Source organism: Hoplias malabaricus, chromosome 6 (assembly GCF_029633855.1).
Source record: "Hoplias malabaricus isolate fHopMal1 chromosome 6, fHopMal1.hap1, whole genome shotgun sequence".
Lineage (NCBI taxonomy): Eukaryota > Metazoa > Chordata > Actinopteri > Characiformes > Erythrinidae > Hoplias > Hoplias malabaricus.
The window spans coordinates 7,570,551-7,590,122 of NC_089805.1; the positions used below are offsets into that span (position 1 = coordinate 7,570,551).

General features: G+C 43.2%; 1 protein-coding gene across 1 annotated transcript in view; it reads right to left on the reverse strand.

Annotated features, from left to right (window-relative positions):
• ppap2d (phosphatidic acid phosphatase type 2D) overlaps positions 1 to 9,105 on the reverse strand; it is a 29,411-nt gene extending 20,306 nt beyond the window's left edge. The window contains exon 1 of the mRNA XM_066675823.1: positions 8,542 to 9,105. Within this exon, the coding sequence (XP_066531920.1) occupies positions 8,542 to 8,740 (199 nt within the window). The 5' untranslated portion in view covers positions 8,741 to 9,105. The remainder of the gene's footprint in view (positions 1 to 8,541) is intronic.
• Between the last annotated feature and the right edge of the window lie 10,467 nt (positions 9,106 to 19,572).

Genomic DNA, 19,572 nt, shown 5'->3' on the forward strand with positions numbered 1-19,572 from the left:
TGAACAATATAAAAGCCACAGAAAAACTGCCAAAAACAAGCAAGAAATCACTGTCAGACATAAATATCTTGGATTTGTCAATATAAATGAACTAACTTTATAATTGAATGCAAGGAACTGGTGAAAGCTGCTGTAAATAATGTATCATTGTAATTGAAACATTTTGTATTTTGATATATATAATCATTATATATATATATATATAAAATCAATTATTGCCCAGCCCTATTGGACTAGTATATAATGTAATATATTGGATGAATTTTGCTGAAAATGGACAGGTTAACTCATTACACATCTATCTCTATAGGGTCATTAAATGAGAGAGAGAGAGAGAGAGAGAGAGAGAGAGAGAGAGAGAGAGAGAGAGACAGTAATGTGTATGTGTGTGTCTCAGACTCATAGACCAGTCAGAATGTGAGGTTATAGGCTGCTAAATACAGTCCACGCTCTAGACCTTGAGGGAAGAGTGTCTGAGTTTAAAGAAGGTGTGGAGGGAAAGGGAGGAGTAGATGAAGGGAAAGGGAAAACCTGCCAAGTCTATATGAAAAGAACATCTCCTGGCACACTCCTTTGGTATTGTGGAAACTAGAGAACAACACTAATATTGTAAACACATAAATAAATCACACTCGCACACAAGAGATTGAAGGCGTTCACATATTTTTAAGCTCCAGTTAGTGCTGTCCGCATTGTGATAATTGAACTGGGGAAAAGGCTATTCAGCACCTCCGCCGTCATTACAGTAATCCTGTAATTTGTTGAAATTGTGTGAGGGGAGATGCTTCAGCTTCCTTTACTGCACCAAGAGAAACACATGAGCCCCCCAGGGCTGCAAAGCGTTGACCCCCGACCCCTCACAGGATCGATAACAAACGGCCCACACACACACACACTCACACAAACACACACACACACACATGCACACCAGCCTGGGGCAGTGTCCTCGTTCAGACCCGTTTTTCCACACATGGAGCAGCAGGCTCCAGCAGGCAGCAGAAGCAGGATCTGGATCAGGTCAAATTATTGTTAGCCTGGTGTGTGTGTGTGTGTGTGTGTGTGTGTGTGTGTGTGTGTGTTTGTATGTGTATGTGTGTGTGCTTGCTTGTGCATGTGTGCTGGAGAGTACGATTCAAAAGGCAAGTAAAAGCATATGATCAAACCACTGTGAAATTCTGATATGGCCCATTAATTAAGGTGCATTCAAAATAGCTGCCTGTGGATTTCATGCGGGAACTCGTTTGTAGTTTAATACAGCTTCTGCACATGTGTTTGGGTTAATTATTAGACAATAAAATGATTCGTTTTCATTTAACCAAGGCTTTTAAAACATTTGAATAAATATTTTTTGTCATATTTGACTTGGTTATTTGTCTTGTTTTTTTTTTTTTTTTAAAAACCCATTTTTAATGGCTAAACATTAGCTTCTGTAAATAACACAGTACATTTATATTCAGTATTGAACTAGAACAACGTCTACACCCAGGTCATGTACCTCCACTCATCCACAACTGTAGATATGTCCCTCTTATCCCACTGTCTTATACGCAGCCTTACAATTTCCACTACTGCTTTTGTTAGTTCGCTGCTCATTGATTTATCCATAGTCTCAGGAGTGTGGTGGCACAGTCATACAACTTCAGGTTCCTGGGGCTGTGGGTTTGAGTCTCCAATAAAGTCACTGTCTGTAAGGGGTTTGGTGTGTTCTCAGTGTCTGCGTGGGTTTCCTCCAGGTGCTTCAGTTTCCTCAAACAGTCCAAAAACCCATGAGGTGGGTTGACTGCTCATGCTAAATTATCTGTATGTACAAGTGTGTGGTGCCTTGTGATGGACTGGCAACCCATCCAGTGTGTGTCCCCTCCCGGCACCCAGTGATTCCAGGTAGGCTCTGTTCTCACAGTCACCCTGAACTGGATAAGCTGTTACAGATAATGAATGAATCATGAGCACATAACTGTAATTAGTTTTGTTCACATTGTCAGCATCTGTAATAAACAAATTCTTGTGGGTTATTGCAGTTTGATTCTTTAGTGTTGCACTAAATCAATACCATTTTTCCACGAACAAAGTGGCAGTTCTCCGACTGGAAATGGTGCTGGAAATTGTACGATCAGGCTGTATTTCCCCAGGTTTCAGAGCTCATCTGGATGTTGCTGTTCCCTAACAGTATGAAGACACTGCATACACCACATTTCACATGTGGAACAAAGAGCGTGTTTGTTTCTTCCATGAACCACTGAAGATTAATTGCTGCTGTTTTTGCTGTGGTTCAATTCCCCTTACTTTAAAATGGTGAAAAAGCGGGTAAACAACTTCAGCCTTCAGCCACTTGCAACACAGGTTCATTGATTCCAGACCAGCAAAATTAAAATGATGTGGCCAAAGTTGTACTAATTTTGCTGTTGAAAAAATTGCAGAACTGTTAATGACTCATCCCTAAAAGGCTACTGTAGCTAATAAGTAATAGAAGCATATACCACACAAATTAGCACTGAGCAAACTGCATGCCAAATTCATTACATGCATTCCATCTAATATTGTTCAGACTGACAACAAACAAGTCTCAAGCTGATTGAACTGTTGTATAAATGTGGGCTAAGAAAATAACCCTCTCAGAAAAACGGACACAAAGCTGTCCCCGGGGTGGTACCCTTACGGACAGTGCCTCCATTTTTGTACCATATTTTGTTGTCAGTCATTCCTGTAGCTGCATAAACCCAACGTATTTATTTATTCCACTGAGGAACATATATTTAAGCTATACATCAATAACCTTGTTCTACTGTTGAGGGTATATTTACATTGTCTATACCAAATGACCCAACGCCTAAGTGTAAGTGTCAGCACGGCCCGCGGAACTCAAGGCAATGCAGGCGAGCAGGCGCAGACACCCACAGCCCTGACAAGCTGCGACTTGCTCTAGACTCCCTGTCTCACTCTGCAGCTTTCAATGCCAAGTGAATGAAAACACAAACTTAGTGGCACAAAGAGACACCTTGAAAAAACACGTGCACCAACACACACAAACACACACACACAAACAGATAAACACACACACGCGTGACACACTCCAGCCCTCTCAGCTAGGTCCTCTTCTGTCTGTAATTGCATTCCAAGGTAGGAAGAAGAAGAAAGAGAAAGAGGAAAGAAAGCACAGATAAGGTAAACGAGACAATCTTTTTACAACCCCACCCCACATTCTCTCTGATCATTAGGTTAGATAGAGGACCTGAGGATCTCTCTCTCTCTCTCTTTCTCTCACTCTCTTCTCTCTCTCTCTTCTCTCTCTCTCTCTCTTCTCTCTCTCTCTCTCTCTCTCCATCTCTCTCTCTCTCTCCACAGCCACAGCACTCTTCGTTCACCCCCTCTCTCATAAGAGGTGTCAGTATGGCAAATATAACGTTACAATACTTGAAGACATTGTCACAAGACCGTGATTTGTTGGTCTGAGGTATATGTCAACGTTGTTATTATGAGTGGCAGTTGTGTATTATGTTTTTTGGGACTGCTGTTAATACCTGTGATACACATGCCATAATAGTGGAGTGTGACGTAAATTATAACATCAATAATAATAATGATCAGTGTCATATTGCCCAACCCTAATACCTTACTGTACTCCCTGGCTCCTTATTTTCTCCCTCCTCCCTTTTTCTTAACTCCCTCACTATCACTCACTTACTCATGTTGGTGTATTGTCTACGGTTGACCCTTTGATGTCTCGCTGGCTTCCCGAGACCTTGCAACTAGCTCTGGCTGATCATCAGTCCAAAGGTCCTGAACCTACCACAGTCTACATGCAGCTATATTACTCATGCAGCTTCTTCATTTGGACATAAACACGAGTACAGCAGAACGTGAAAAACATCACATGAGCGTAGTGCTATGTGAAAGGCTTAATCCAACCCACACACTAATCTCTGCAAAGCTTAACCTATACTAAAACACAGATGCCAAAACAATCTTTTGTAAACTATTATTAATACATACATTACATCTGCACTTCATATTCAGTGATGAGGGATTGTGGGATAGCTTGTAGCAAACAATGTTAAACTGTTTTCAAAGTAATGAATGTGGCAGTTAAGCAGCAGGAAAAGCAACTTTCCTTGTGCATGCATGACCGTGATATTCAGATAGTTCCATTTGGACTAAAGCTATGGAAATCTCCAAATGTTGTAGCATATTTTGGGCATTGAATTCCCATATTTATAGTTATCTTTACCACTTTCAGCAGATGCTCTTAGAGTTACTTACAAAAGTGCTTTGTCATCTAGTTAGAAAATGCATCCTAGACATTACAAACAGTGAGAGTCCAAAACCACCTTGAGCTTTGACACCACCATGTTTTACAGCTGAATTCAGTTTAAAAATAGCTTATTTAAGCACAGAAAGATGTCATTGTAAACATACATTATCTGTAAGCGCTTATCCAGTTCAGGGTCACGGTGGGTCCAGAGCCTTCCTGGAATCATTGGGTGCAAGGCGGGAATACACCCTGGAGGGGGCGCCAGTCCTTCACAGGGCAACACACACTCACACCTACAGACACTTTTGAGTTGCCAATCCACCTACCAAAGTGTGTTTTTGGACTGTGGGAGGAAACCGAAGCACCCAGAGGAAACCCACGCGGACACAGGGAGAACACACCACACTCCTCACAGACAGTCACCCGGAGGAAACCCACGCAGACACAGGGAGAACACACCACACTCCTCACAGACAGTCACCCGGAGCAGGAATCGAACCCACAACCTCCAGGCCCCTGAAGCTGTGTGACTGTGACACCTACCTGCTGCGCCACTGTGCCGCCCTCATTGTGAACATGTAAAGAATAAATTAGGTGTATTCTTGTTTTAATTAAACATCTGAATAAAGAAATCTGTGTTTTTCATTTATTAGAATATATTAAAAATCCATGATTGTGTGACTGCTGGTCTGTTTGCGTCTAGACAAACAAGCCCCCCACAAATTGTGAAGCAGGGGGAATGGGAACAGAGGGAGAACTTTTTGTGGTGTATAACTGGTTCACAATAAACAAATAAATCAAGAAGAACCACTTAATGGAAGCTGTTTGCACCCAGAAAGCAGATTCAAATGCCATTCTAGACAATGTGACCATGTGATTTAATTTAAAAAGCATGCCAGTTGGGGGCCAAGAAAGGGAAAGAAGTGGTCAACATTGTAGAAACTGCAGTGTGCGCCCACTGCATACAGACAAACAGATAGATGCCACCTAGGCCAAGGAACATCCCTCTGTTCTCTGACCAGGCCTAATTCAGACTTGTCTGCAGGGCATGCACATCTTTGGAGGCTTCTTACAAGCCACAACAAAGCTAAGCACAATGTTCCCAATCACACAAAGTCTCACACACATACTCTGTCCATCCAGAAAGTGGGCGCCTGCGCCAGTGAGCGATCTTCTCGGTATGTCCGAGGGCCTCACGAACAATCTGCCTTGTTGTTCTGTGTTGTGCTCTTGCAGAGACATTCATACACACACACACACACACACACACACACACACACGCACACACACACGTACACACACTACACAGAGCAGGCATTTCTGAGACAGCTCAGCCCTCAAAGCCTCACTTGCTCCAGCTCTGGGGACTTATTAAAAGTGGATCGGAATGCCACGGCATGAATACGCCATTCACAAGCTGTGCCAAGCGCCAAGAAGACAAATGAACCGGAACCAGCTACTGTACAGGCCTCTTTGGTTTCAGGGCATACTATTTTCATGCAAATATTTTGCCTGGAAAACAGAAAGAATATGTTATTCGTCTACTAAAAACTTTGCCACTCAGTGTCTTATATATGGAGATATATATATTGGAGACTAACGGTGCCATTCCCACTACAACAAATGTAGAGATATATGAAGCCATCACAATCATATCAGAATCAACAGCTTAGTGCTTGTTCTAATATTCATATGTTCCCGAAAAACCTAATTAGCTGCATCCAGTGTTTTACATTTGATATACAACTACATTCTGGAGGATAGCAATGAGATTGAGTACAAGGACTAGATAGATAGAATATTGGCCTTTGCAATGCTGATATTACACAAAAATATGGAAGGCTGGCATAAACAAATTGACGTTTTGGTGCCTTTTATTGTGGGGTTTGACTAATCACGATTTCACGTTCTGTAAATGTTTCGATCAATCACAACGCCTAGCAACACAATTGTATTTATTTTGTCCATAACATGCCCTGCTGAGTACCCCTGCTGTAGGTCAAAGTTCATGTTTCATCAGACCATTAGCTCAGGTGACCAAAGCAAAATAAGGAAATCCCTTGATTCCGCAAACATTGTAAATGGGTATGACACTTGCCTTAGCCACGTATCCTGAACATCACACTTTCTTCCTGACATCATCAGTCATAAGAACACATTTTCTAATAGTTTCAGTGGAAATAGTAAAACTCCCCTCGATCACGCTGAAGTTCTACTTCATCATGATGAGGGTATCAGAAACGAAAGGTCCACCATGAGACCCAGTTGAGAACATCAGCCACAGGTGAGTCAGACTGATAACCTCCACAAAGAAGGGCAATACAGGGGCTTGCTGAAGTAATGTGTCTCAGAGAAGAAATCTCAGCACCAGTATTCCTTTCAGAACTGCTGACACTCAGAGCTCACAAACAAGAAATTGCACATATAGATAGTGGTGTAAACACATAGCAAAGGGAACAACAAGCGCATGTCTAATTGTAGAACTCCCATAATAAATACCTGTTGGTCTGCTTGGACAGGTTGGGGTGGACTCAAAAAACTTGCCGAACAATCAAGGCCCAGTCAATAAATAAAAATCCATTGACATTTTTATAGTATATAATTTTTTGTGAAACCAAACACAGAGGTAACTAGTCACTATGCAATTAAACACCATTTGACCTTGTCAGTAAATGTTTTGGTTCAGCAGTCTGAATGTCATTCCTTAGACCTTCAGCACATATATAAATAATCATTTTCAAAAGATTTCACTGTTACACATAATTTCCAGTGTCGGAAGAAAATGAAGCAATTCGTTAGAGATTTGCTGAGTTGTTTTTTTTTCTTCTTTTTTGTAAACTCAACTGTGGTTAATAGTATTACAATTTAATTCTTGGTTCATGCATATGACCCTTCAAAATCCCCAGTGATTCATTGTCTGTGACTAAAAACACATGGTATTTAGACGAGTGTCAGAGTGTCTTTTAAAAGCCTTTTCAAGGCCTTCTAGCATTACGTGTATTAACTTACATGAACTGTACTGACTAGGGAGTGAATTACAGACATTTTAACAGGTCAATAAGAGTGTTCAAGCATCCCAATTTAAATTATTTGAAATATAAAAAGAAACTAGGCCTATACTGGGACATGGCTCTTCGTCTACTGCAGTTATAGGTGCAGACCCAGATGTTCACCATTTTGTTTTCCAAAAAAAAAACTCTACAAACATAAACTTTTCACAGCTTTTTAACCGAGAAAAGAGTGACAAAAAGGAGGGAAGTTTCCACAGAATCTTATCAGCTTATACAGGCTTCTCAGAAGATGGCGGAATAACAACTTTACAAGAACGGCGAACAACATCTTTGGCATTCAGTCAGTAAGAGGGTAAAGCTTCTTCCCTCTCTTGTTTTCCGTTTTTCCTCAAAGCCGCTGTTGTCATGGAAACGAATTCCCACGACAACTGCACTAGCGCACAGTGAGAAATAGGGTGAACAGCAGCGAATCTCTTGGTTTTCCCTCACAAAAATGCTCGTACTAGTGTTTTAATATGGACTATTCCCTGATGTTGCTACTCGCTGAGGTTCAGCTAGTGGTTACAAAAGCGAATGGCACATTTCCCACGTATCTGGTTTGTCAAGAACTGTCAAAATGCCCCAATAGCGAATGCGCTTCACGTCTATATAGGCTTAAATACGTCACAATAGTAACGAGCAACAGGCTAGCGGTTTTGTTTGTTTGTTTGTTTCTTTGTTTGTTTGCGGGCGTTTATGTGGTAATATTCATTTTGTCATATTTTCTCAGGTAAATGTGACGTTTTCGGATTGCCTGCTTTATTGGACGACCTGGAGTGACATTTGTGGTTCTGCAAATTCTGAAAATATATATATATATAGGATAAAGTTGGAAATACAACTGTCAATTGGAAGATAACTGCCATTCACACCCGTGCATATGTTTTACGTACATATTGTTGTGTACCTCAACATTCACTAAAGTCTGTCAAAATAATGTTCCACAATCACATCTTCAGCTGAAATTTGCATAATGTGAATCTGGGAAGAAGTTTTACAAACGAGGTCCTTTTGAAAGTTACCCAAAGTATAGCAAATTAAGTCAGCTACAGTTACGCTAGTTTACTATATTTTGTGTTTGAAAACATGTTACGTTTGAGCCACCGTGGGTCACGTTTCATAAAAATAGATGTTGTTTTTTTCTCATATCAGGCTGAAAATGAACAAATATATGATTTTTAAGAGTTATGATATTATATATGGCATCTCAATATGTGAATCAGCTTTAAAAATAATTCCTACCAACGAAGAGGCACAGGATGTCCAACCCCACCAGCATCTTGCGTTGGGAACAGGGAGCACCGGGCGCCGGCGGCGGGTGGCCGAGTGGGTGCTTCCCATTTTCCCGCATCCCATCCCCGGCCGCACTGTTGTCCGCCAGCCGCTGACCTTCTGGGTCCCGCTCAACCGAGCGAGTGTCTGTCGAGTTCAACTTCTGCATTGTTTCTCAAACTTTCAACACACTACATATAGCGCATAAACCGTCCAACTTGTTGTGGTGCAGTCCTCAGGTCCACGTTTCCACGAGTTTATCTCCCGCAGGTAAGCGCAGCTGACATCACTAACTTTGCAACTGCCCAACTTTCGGTCATTCTTAACGTAAACGTTGACGTGTGGAGATTAATAAGTCACTGACGCCCCACGACTAGGCGAGCTCCAGACCTCATAGCACTGAAGCGAAATCAACACGACGTGCTTCATTAACCCCAGTGAGCGAGTGCAGTTTATTTACTGAGAAAAAGCACACTCCCTCATTCGCAGCAGAGAAAATCTCCACTGAACTCCGTCATGTGTTGTTCCAGTGGAGCTGCTCTGCTCCATGTGGATTTTCCTGCCTCATGAGCCAGAAAAGTTTTGCAGACCTTGTTCCTCCGCCCCCCTGCCTCTCCCTCCCTCCCTCTCTCTTTCTACTTTCTCCCTCCCTCCCTCTCTCTTTCTACTTTCTCCCTCTTTCACACAGTAGTTCTCTACTAATGTGGCCTCATTAAAAAGTATGAACAAAAACAAACAGAAAGTGTGAAATAGGAGGAGTATACTTCAATGTATTTAGTGCTAAGAAATTAATTTGATTCCATTTCTACGTTTGCTTTACAATAAATTAAATATATTTTACGGTCACAAGTACTAGAAGACAATAAGTCAATAAACAATGTTTAATTATATATTTTCATTAGTTAAATAAACAATTACATTTATTTAAATACACTCCGAATACAAATGTAGATTGAATATAATCCAGCACATTTTTTAATAAGTGTCTCTTTACTGGATGTGTAAAATGGGCAATTTCAGTGTACACTTATAGTCATAAAGATCTATAAAGTGTAATTACACAGTTAAAAATGCTAATAAAGTGCCCACTGAGAGAGTGATAAAGAGAACCCATGGCTAATCTGCCTGCAGGAAAGCTGCTAAATCACTCTGTTTTAGTCAATTTAACACTGGACAAAAAACCTAAATGTACAACAATTATTAAGAAATTACTTTAGATATTAGAAGTAAACAGGAGTGTAATAGCTGTTACTAATGTGTTAACTGTGAAGTATAATCAGATGGGCATTGCATGTAATTAGATTACAATGTTGACGGATTTGTATTTTTCAATGTCTTTGAAGGGTTTTAATGATTTTCAAATGATAATCATTATTAAATTTGCATTTAAAAGAACCTAGTTTCACTGAAGGAAGTCGCAGTAACACAGATCCAGGGACCTGGAGGTTGTGGGTTCGATTCCCGCTCCGGGTGACTGTCTGTGAGGAGTGTGGTGTGTTCTCCCTGTGTCTGCGTGGGTTTCCTCCGGGTGATTGTGCGGAGTTTGGGGTGTTCTCCCTGTGTCTGAGTGGGTTTCCTCCAGGTGACTGTCTGTGAGGAGTGTGGTGTGTTCTCCCTGTGTCTGCGTGGGTTTCCTCAAGGTGACTGTCTGTGAGGAGTGTGGTGTGTTCTCCCTGTGTCTGCGTGGGTTTCCTCCGGGTGACTGTGCGGAGTTTGGGGTGTTCTCCCTGTGTCTGAGTGGGTTTCCTCCAGGTGACTGTCTGTGAGGAGTGTGGTGTGTTCTCCCTGTGTCTGCATGGGTTTCCTCCAGGTGACTGTCTGTGAGGAGTGTGGTGTGTTCTCCCTGTGTCTGCGTGGGTTTCCTCCGGGTGACTGTCTGTGAGGAGTTGGTGTGTTCTCCCTGTGTCTGCGAGGGTTTCCTCCGGGTGACTGTCTGTGAGGAGTTGGTGTGTTCTCCCTGTGTCTGCGTGGGTTTCCTCCGGGTGACTGCCTGTGAGGAGTGTGGTGTGTTCTCCCTGTGTCTGCGAGGGTTTCCTCCGGGTGACTGTGCAGAGTTTGGGGTGTTCTCCCTGTGTCTGAGTGGGTTTCCTCCAGGTGACTGTCTGTGAGGAGTGTGGTGTGTCCTCCCTGTGTCTGCGTGGGTTTCCTCCGGGTGACTGTCTGTGAGGAGTGTGGTGTGTTCTCCCTGTGTCTGCGTGGGTTTCCTCCGGGTGCTCCGGTTTCCTCCCACAGTCCAAAAACACACGTTGGTAGGTGGATTGGCGACTCAAAAGTGTCCGTAGGTGTGAGTGAATGTGTGTGTGTGTCTGTGTTGCCTTGTGAAGGACTGGCGCCCCCTCCAGGGTGTATTCCTGCCTTGCACCCAATGATTCCAGGTAGGCTCTGGACCCACCGCGACCCTGAACTGGAAAAGGGTTACATATAATGGATGAATGAATGAATAAATTCAGTGAATTGTTGGTGATCCCATCAGCAGTGCTGGCAATGCTGAGGTTGACCAATGTTTTTTATTGAAAGAGTTTGGCAAAAGGAGATGGACTGATAGATGCTGAATGAAATAAGGAGTTGTGCCGTGTTAAATCTGTGCTCAGTTGTTTAAACGGACATATTTGGACCTCTGAAAAAAATGTTGCTTTCAGTATATATTTGCAAGAACTGGAACCTTATAGTATTTTGGTGTGCAGCCAGTGTAGAATCAGAAATGGATTGTGAGGTTCACAGTGGATTGTGGTTATTAGAGCAGGTTGTGAAGGGGGAAAGAAAAAACTAGCAGCTAAAATAAAAGCCTGATGGCAAAGCTATTTACTTTAGATCATCCATGATAGTTTACATTATGTCCTGTAGATGGAGACAGAGAATCACTTGTTTATGTCTTGGCAGTCAGTGAGCCCTGCATTAGGGCTCTAATAATAACACAAAAATCTGAAGATGAAAGAGGTTCAGCAAAAATGAGTTTAAATCAGACAGAACGTCCTCAGGCACTAATTCTCTGTTTGCAGCAAAAGAATTTAATGCACTAGTTAACAGACTGTGATTTTTAAACACTGAAGTGGCTACTCCAGCACTGAGTCCTTTTAAACACTTGAGCCAAGTTCTAGTATTTGTTCCCATGCTGCATATGAAACTATTACAGGGAACACACAGTCTATTATTTGAAATTCCCTAAATTGTAAAAGCAGGAGACATACAAGGAACATTACTGAGTTCATTAAATATTGGAATAACCTTTAAGACGGTGTTGGGGATTCCCACTAGGGGAAACTACAAACCACAACAGCTTGTTAGACAGTATTTACATGGGCGGTTGTATTCATTATAAATGGGTCTGTACGCAATGTACCAAATGACATCACAAAGGATGTCAAAACAAAATTAAAACCACCCTTACAAAACATAAACAGCCATGGCTCCTCCTACATTAAACCAGGATGTCTCACATACAATAAGAGGAAGCAAGTATTATTTGTTTTTTTGTGTGATGTAATATACTTGCATTTGAATTGGATGTGTGCTGTGTTACAGCTCCAGCGTCCTGGGGTTGTGAGTTTGAGCCCTGTTCCAGAAAACTAAGGAGTTTGGTGGGTTCTCCCTGTGTCTATGTGGCTTGGCAACTGGGTGAGAGTGTATTTAGAATTGCATGTACCTACCAAAAGCTGTTAAAGGACAACTGGTGACTGTGTCATGCATGCCCAGGGCTCACTGATGCATATGAAGAGACTGAAGGCTATCCCATCTGATTTGAATCCAGAGAAATGCAACTGTAACACATCCATTCATCCATCCATTATCTGTAACTGCTTATCCAGTTCAGGGTCACAGTGGGTCCAGAGCCTACCTGGAATCATTGGGGGCAAGGCAGGTATACACCCTGGAGGGGGCGCCAGTCATTCACAGGGCAACACACACACACACACACATTCACTCACACCTACGGACACTTTTGAGTCGCCAATCCACCGGGAGCACCCAGAGGAAACCCACGCAGACACAGGGAGAACACACCACACTCCTCACAAACAGTCACCTGGAGGAAACCCACGCGGACACAGGGAGAACACACCACACTCCTCACAGACAGTCACCCGGAGGAAACCCACGCGGACACAGGGAGAACACACCACACTCCTCACAGACAGTCACCCGGTGGAAACCCACGCAGACACAGGGAGAACACACCACACTCCTCACAGACAGTCACCTGGAGGAAACCCACGCAGACACAGGGAGAACACACCACACTTCTCACAGACAGTCACCCGGAGGAAACCCACGCAGACACAGGGAGAACACATCACACTCCTCACAGACAGTCACCCGGAGGAAACCCACGCAGACACAGAGAGAACACACCACACTCCTCACAGTCAGTCACCCGGAGGAAACACACACAGACACAGAGAGAACACACCACACTCCTCACAGACAGTCACCCGGAGGAAACCCACGCAGACACAGAGAGAACACACCACACTCCTCACAGACACCCGGAGGAAACACACACAGACACAGGGAGAACACACCACACTCTTCACAGACAGTCACCCGGAGCGGGAATCGAACCCACAACCTCCAGGCCCCTGGAGCTGTGTGACTGCGACACTACCTGCTGCACCCCCATGCCGCCCAACTACAACACAAACACAGTTCATCATATCTGTCTGTGAATGGTGATGTGTAGCCACAGACCTGTCAGAATGCCCATTCTGAACCTTATCCAGAACGTCATATTTGAAGCAATGGAGGAAAGTGGCCTGATCTGAAGGACCATGTTTTCTGGTACATCATATGGATGGACAGCATGCTCTGGGCCTTATTCTGCTTCTATACCTTCCCTCCTAACATTCATATAGATGTTATTTTGACACTTACTTCCTACCTAAACACTGTTGCAGGCAAAGTACACCCCTTCATGGCCACAGTATTCCTTAATGGCAGTGGTCTTTACAGGAATGGTTTAAGGAATATGACAGCTGAGTGGGCCTCCAAGGACCCCAGACCTCTACCAATCAAGCGTAAGTAGGATGTGCTGAAAATAACAGGTCTTAACACTGCAATTTACAAGACTGCTGCTAACATTTTGGTTCCAGAAACCACAGGTAATCTTCAGAAGTCTTGCAAAGTCCAAGCCATGACAAATGCCCTTTTTAAATGTATCAATACATAATGATATGAATATCAGGGAATACAAAAGGTGAGTGTCAACATGCACTTACATAAAAAAAACGGTTTTAAATGTAAATAAAATGTAAAAAAATCAAAATGATACATTGTAAATATCATTTCAAGCGCTTATATTTGTGCCATTGTACATTAACTTATATGTACAAATATTTGTTTTAAATGGTGGGGGTAGAACTGCACTATAGTAGAGACACAGATGAACAATCACTCCCATTACACCAACCCTCACCCACTCTTTCCTTTTTCTATAGGACTCTTCATTACAGAGTAAAACGTTTAACAACGTCCCGTGTCGTGGGTTGAGGCTGACTCTATTTTGAAGCCTGCTGTAAGGTATTAAGCGACGTGTATGACAAAAGCTGTGCGAAGGCGCGAGAGAGTGAAAGTGCGCGCGAGAGCGAGTGAAACTGCTCGCGAGACCACGTGGAACGTGCGCGAGAGCGAGCGAGCGAACCAAAGCCCTCGCGAGACCGAGTGATATGCGCGCGAGAGTTAGCGCGATGCCAAAATGGATATATCGTGATATGTGTGAATAATTCATCCTTGATTCCGATGTAATTCATGTGGAAGCCACAGGGCGGCACTTTTGAATAAAGAGAATAGATGAGAGCTGAGCCTTAATTGGTGTAGTGAAGTATGCTATGCTAAGCGCTATAAACATGAAATGGTGTGAATGGAGTTACATTAAAGATATCTGCAATTCATTTATAACTAGACACAGGTCTAAATTAAAACGTCTAATTATATTGTGTAGATGTCATCAAATTCACCAATGACGTCAAATTTACTAAATTGTAGATATTTGAAATTAAATTCTAAAATCTTGAATGACGCTAATGATTAGTCAAAACTAAGTTAGGGATATCCATTTTTTTTTTTTTTGACTAGTCAGAATTCCTTTTAAGATATCTTCAAATAAATTACAGATATCTTGAACTTATTGACCTTTTGTATTTCTGATATTTTAAATGATAATTCTGAGTAGTCAGAATGTGGTTGTAAATATCTTAAAATATTATTCTGACTCGTCAAAACATAGATGACTATCACATTTTCTTGCCATGTAAAAGTTCCCAGGTCTGTGTATCGTAGATGATTACAGATAGTTGTGGGTTGTTTTTTTTTGACCTTGTTTCTAAAGGGTAGTTGCCTTTTTTTTTTTTTTTTTTTTTTTTTTTTTTTTGAGCTTGTCCAAAAATAACCACTTTTGGGTTTTTTTTTTGGTTTGGGTTTTAAGGTTAAACCTTCCAGTCTCTTTCACTATGTTGTATTTCATTGTATTTTTTTTTCTGTATTTCCCCCAGTTAATAAATAAACTTTTCTGTTTACCCGGATAAAAACATTTCTCATAGGGCGGCACGGTGGCGCAGCAGGTTAGTGTCGCAGTCACACAGCTCCAGGGACCTGGAGGTTGTGGGTTCTTGTCCTGCTCCGGGTGACTGTCTGTGAGGAGTGTGGTGTGAGTTCTCCCTGTGTCTGCGTGGGTTTCCTCTGGGTGACTGTCTGTGAGGAGTGTGGTGTGTTCTCCCCGTGTCTGCGTGGGTTTCCTCCGGGTGACTGTCTGTGAGGAGTGCGGTGTGTTCTACCTGTGTCTGCGTGGGTTTCCTCCGGGTGACTGTCTGTGAGGAGTGCGGTGTGTTCTACCTGTGTCTGCGTGGGTTTCCTCCGGGTGACTGTCTGTGAGGAGTGCGGTGTGTTCTCCCTGTGTCTGCGTGGGTTTCCTCCGGGTGACTGTCTGTGAGGAGTGCGGTGTGTTCTCCCTGTGTCTGCGTGGGTTTCCTCCGGGTGACTGTCTGTGAGGAGTGCGGTGTGTTCTCCCTGTGTCTGCGTGGGTTTCCTCCGGGTGACTGTCTGTGAGGAGTGCGGTGTGTTCTCCCTGTGTCTGCGTGGGTTTCCTCCGGGTGACTGTCTGTGAGGAGTGCGGTGTGTTCTCCCTGTGTCTGCGTGGGTTTCCTCCGGGTGACTGTCTGTGAGGAGTGCGGTGTGTTCTCCCTGTGTCTGCGTGGGTTTCCTCCGGGTGACTGTCTGTGAGGAGTGTGGTGTGTTCTCCCTGTGTCTGCGTGGGTTTCCTCCGGGTGACTGTCTGTGAGGAGTGCGGTGTGTTCTCCCTGTGTCTGCGTGGGTTTCCTCCGGGTGACTGTCTGTGAGGAGTGCGGTGTGTTCTCCCTGTGTCTGCGTGGGTTTCCTCCGGGTGACTGTCTGTGAGGAGTGCGGTGTGTTCTCCCTGTGTCTGCGTGGGTTTCCTCCGGGTGACTGTCTGTGAGGAGTGCGGTGTGTTCTCCCTGTGTCTGCGTGGGTTTCCTCCGGGTGACTGTCTGTGAGGAGTGTGGTGTGTTCTCCCTGTGTCTGCGTGGGTTTCCTCCGGGTGACTGTCTGTGAGGAGTGTGGTGTGTTCTCCCTGTGTCTGCGTGGGTTTCCTCCGGGTGACTGTCTGTGAGGAGTGTGGTGTGTTCTCCCTGTGTCTGCGTGGGTTTCCTCCGGGTGCTGCGGTTTCCTCCCACAGTCCAAAAACACACGCTGGTAGGTGAATTGGTGACTCAAAAGTGTCCGTAGGTAGGTGTGTGTGTGTGTGTGTGTGAGTGAATGTGTGTGTGTTGCCCTGTGAAGAACTGGCGCCCCAAACCTTGAGATGTGTCCTCTTTTTCATCATCTCAGATCTGGTCACCCTACATTATATATTTTTGTTGGCTCTAGGACATCGGGCCATTGCTTATACCGAACGAGGGCATTAAGTTTCAATACTCTACCTGATGAAACCTCATATTCCTCACCACAGATATTTTGCCACAAGGCACAACAGCACCTGAGTGGACTGTTGTGATTCCAACACATAAGTTACAAGTTAAGGCTCGGGCCTGAAACAAACATAGTTCCACACAGTCAGCTGGAAATCAACCATAATTTACAGTTGGAACTCCTCCACAGGCTCCCCGTGTACATTAAGCCAAACTGGCTACCAGAGTGTACCCCTTGATTTTGAACAGAATGATGGTCAAATACATTTAAAAAAATAAAAACACAATTAAAAAGAGTTCAGTAGGTTCACTGCTTTCCCATGATCTCTTCTCATTGCCTTATTTTCTTTAACTTCTCAATACATTCAACTCTAGATTTCCCTTTTTGATCATTTACAGCCATTTATGATAAATGCCTGAATGTTTATCACATCAATCAATGACTGAGCATGTTTGATGTCGTATAGGTCACAGTAGCTACATATGAAATAGTGGAAAGTGAGTGGGAGGAGGGCCAGAGCAGAAATAAATATGTCAGTCCAATATGTCTAACCAACAGATAAGTTTCCCTTGCTCTAGCTCATACCCTCCTACCAAGTATGAATTTTTTTAAACTATTATTATTGTGATTTTCTGGCACAATCATCACAATTGTAATGACATACTGCATCCTTTGCCCTATGAGGTTATGAGTCATACACCATCAGAGACTATTAGACAATCGGTCTCATATTTTCAGTTCATGTTCCTGCACACATTGTTTTTCTTTTGTTAATAAAAAGAGTGGGGTATGTTATATAATTGGAGAGAAATCTGGATTTTTTATTTAGTTATTTATTTTGCTTTTTTGCATCACATGGCTTTTTGAAGAGGGTTATGATAAAGAAGCTTGAAAGGGAAATTCAAAGACATGTCATTTTGATGTTGTGAAACTTCCCAGGCAGACCACAGGCCTGAACCCACAAGGGCAGGGCATGCCAAGACATGTGTTTGTAAAGAAGCAAACAGATAGAGTAACGAGGTAAAAACTTATCTCATTAATGTGTTAATTCCACAGTAAAACATCTATTACTTTTTTTTTAGTTATTAAATTTTTCCTTAAGCACTAAGATTCAGAGTTTATGTCTTATTCATGTTGCCAACGGATTAAAAAAGTGCTTTCTGATAAGACTGTTGAATCATTTACCAGAGCAAGACAAAGAAACAATTTCATGAAAAGCATTCATTCATTATCTGTAACCCTTATCCAGTTCAGGGTCGCGGTGGGTCCAGAGCCTACCTGGAATCACTGGGAATACACCCTGGAGGGGGCACCAGTCCTTAACAGGGCTTCATGAACAGCATCCAGGCATCTAATGACTGTATAAATCTCCAAAAAGAGGAAAAGATGACCAGGAATCACAAAAAAAAAGAGAAGAATGAGGAACAAGCTATAAATAGGTTTAATGGTATCAATAATCATGAGTGAAACAGACCATTAAAATCCCATAAGAGTTGCAGGATTCACAGACATGTACTGGCATAGAACAAACATGTATAGACAATACTGATATAGACAATAGGTAGTCCGTACACCTGCAGCCTTTTTTTTTGTCTGCCCTTCAGAAATCCTCCCAAAAGAGCAAAGCAGTAGTTGGGCCTGCCAAGAGGGTACTAATGGGATGTTAATGAGGAGAAACCTAGGCACTGTCCACACAGATCCAGGTATTTTTAAAAATAGATATCTCCATCCAGACTAATAAAAAAACAAGAAAGAAAGACAGAACAAATGACAAAAAAAGTAAGAAAGACAGAACAAATGACAATGTAATAGGGAGCCATACAGCCATACTCTTAAATACAGGTAAATCACCCCATACTCATACCCTGTGTAGTGCACTAGGGAAGTCATGAAATTACTGAATCTAGATCTAGACATATATTTCTAATACTACATCATTTATATTTATTCACATGTGGGAATCTGAAATCTACTGTTAGCTGCATGTGTACATTAGTGACTAATGTACTTTACTACATAATGAGTCAAGAGGTATTTGAATTTTAGCCAGAGACAGATCAGCTTTTCCAAAATTATCGGTTTTCTTTCGTACCCACGAGAAATTTAATAACCTCGGTTATTGCGTAATAAGCCCCAGTTTTCTGTGATCTGGAGCAGTGTTTGCCGACAAAAACCTCAGTTTTTAAAAATAAACTGATCCGTGTGGATGGGGCTTTAGAGTGGATCCAGATTCAAAATGTGCACCTAATGTGGTGCACAATGGTGGAAGCAGAAAAAAAAACAAAGAGTAAAGAGTAGTAGTGTTAATTAATCATGAATAATTATAATCATTCATGTGTTCTCCCTGTGTCTGCGTGGGTTTCCTCAGGGGGACTGTCTGTGAGGAGTGTGGTGTGTTCTCCCTGTGTCTGCATGGGTTTCCTCCGGGTGACTGTCTGTGAGGAGTGTGGTGTGCTCTCCCTGTGTCTGCGTGGGTTTCCTCAGGGGGACTGTCTGTGAGGAGTGTGGTGTGTTCTCCCTGTGTCTGCGAGGGTTTCCTCCGGGTGACTGTCTGTGAGGAGTGTGGTGTGTTCTCCCTGTGTCTGCGTGGGTTTCCTCCGGGTGACTGTCTGTGAGGAGTGTGGTGTGTTCTCCCTGTGTCTGCGTGGGTTTCCTCCGGGTGACTGTCTGTGAGGAGTGTGGTGTGTTCTCCCTGTGTCTGCGTGGGTTTCCTCAGGGGGACTGTCTGTGAGGAGTGTGGTGTGTTCTCCCTGTGTCTGCGTGGGTTTCCTCAGGGGGACTGTCTGTGAGGAGTGTGGTGTGTTCTCCCTGTGACTGCGTGGGTTTCCTTCGGATGACTGTCTGTGAGGAGTGTGGTGTGTTCTCCCTGTGACTGCGTGGGTTTCCTTCGGATGACTGTCTGTGAGGAGTGTGGTGTGTTCTCCCTGTGTCTGCGTGGGTTTCCTCCGGGTGACTGTCTGTGAGGAGTGTGGTGTGTTCTCCCTGTGTCTGCGTGGGTTTCCTCAGGGGGACTGTCTGTGAGGAGTGTGGTGTGTTCTCCCTGTGTCTGCGTGGGTTTCCTCAGGGGGACTGTCTGTGAGGAGT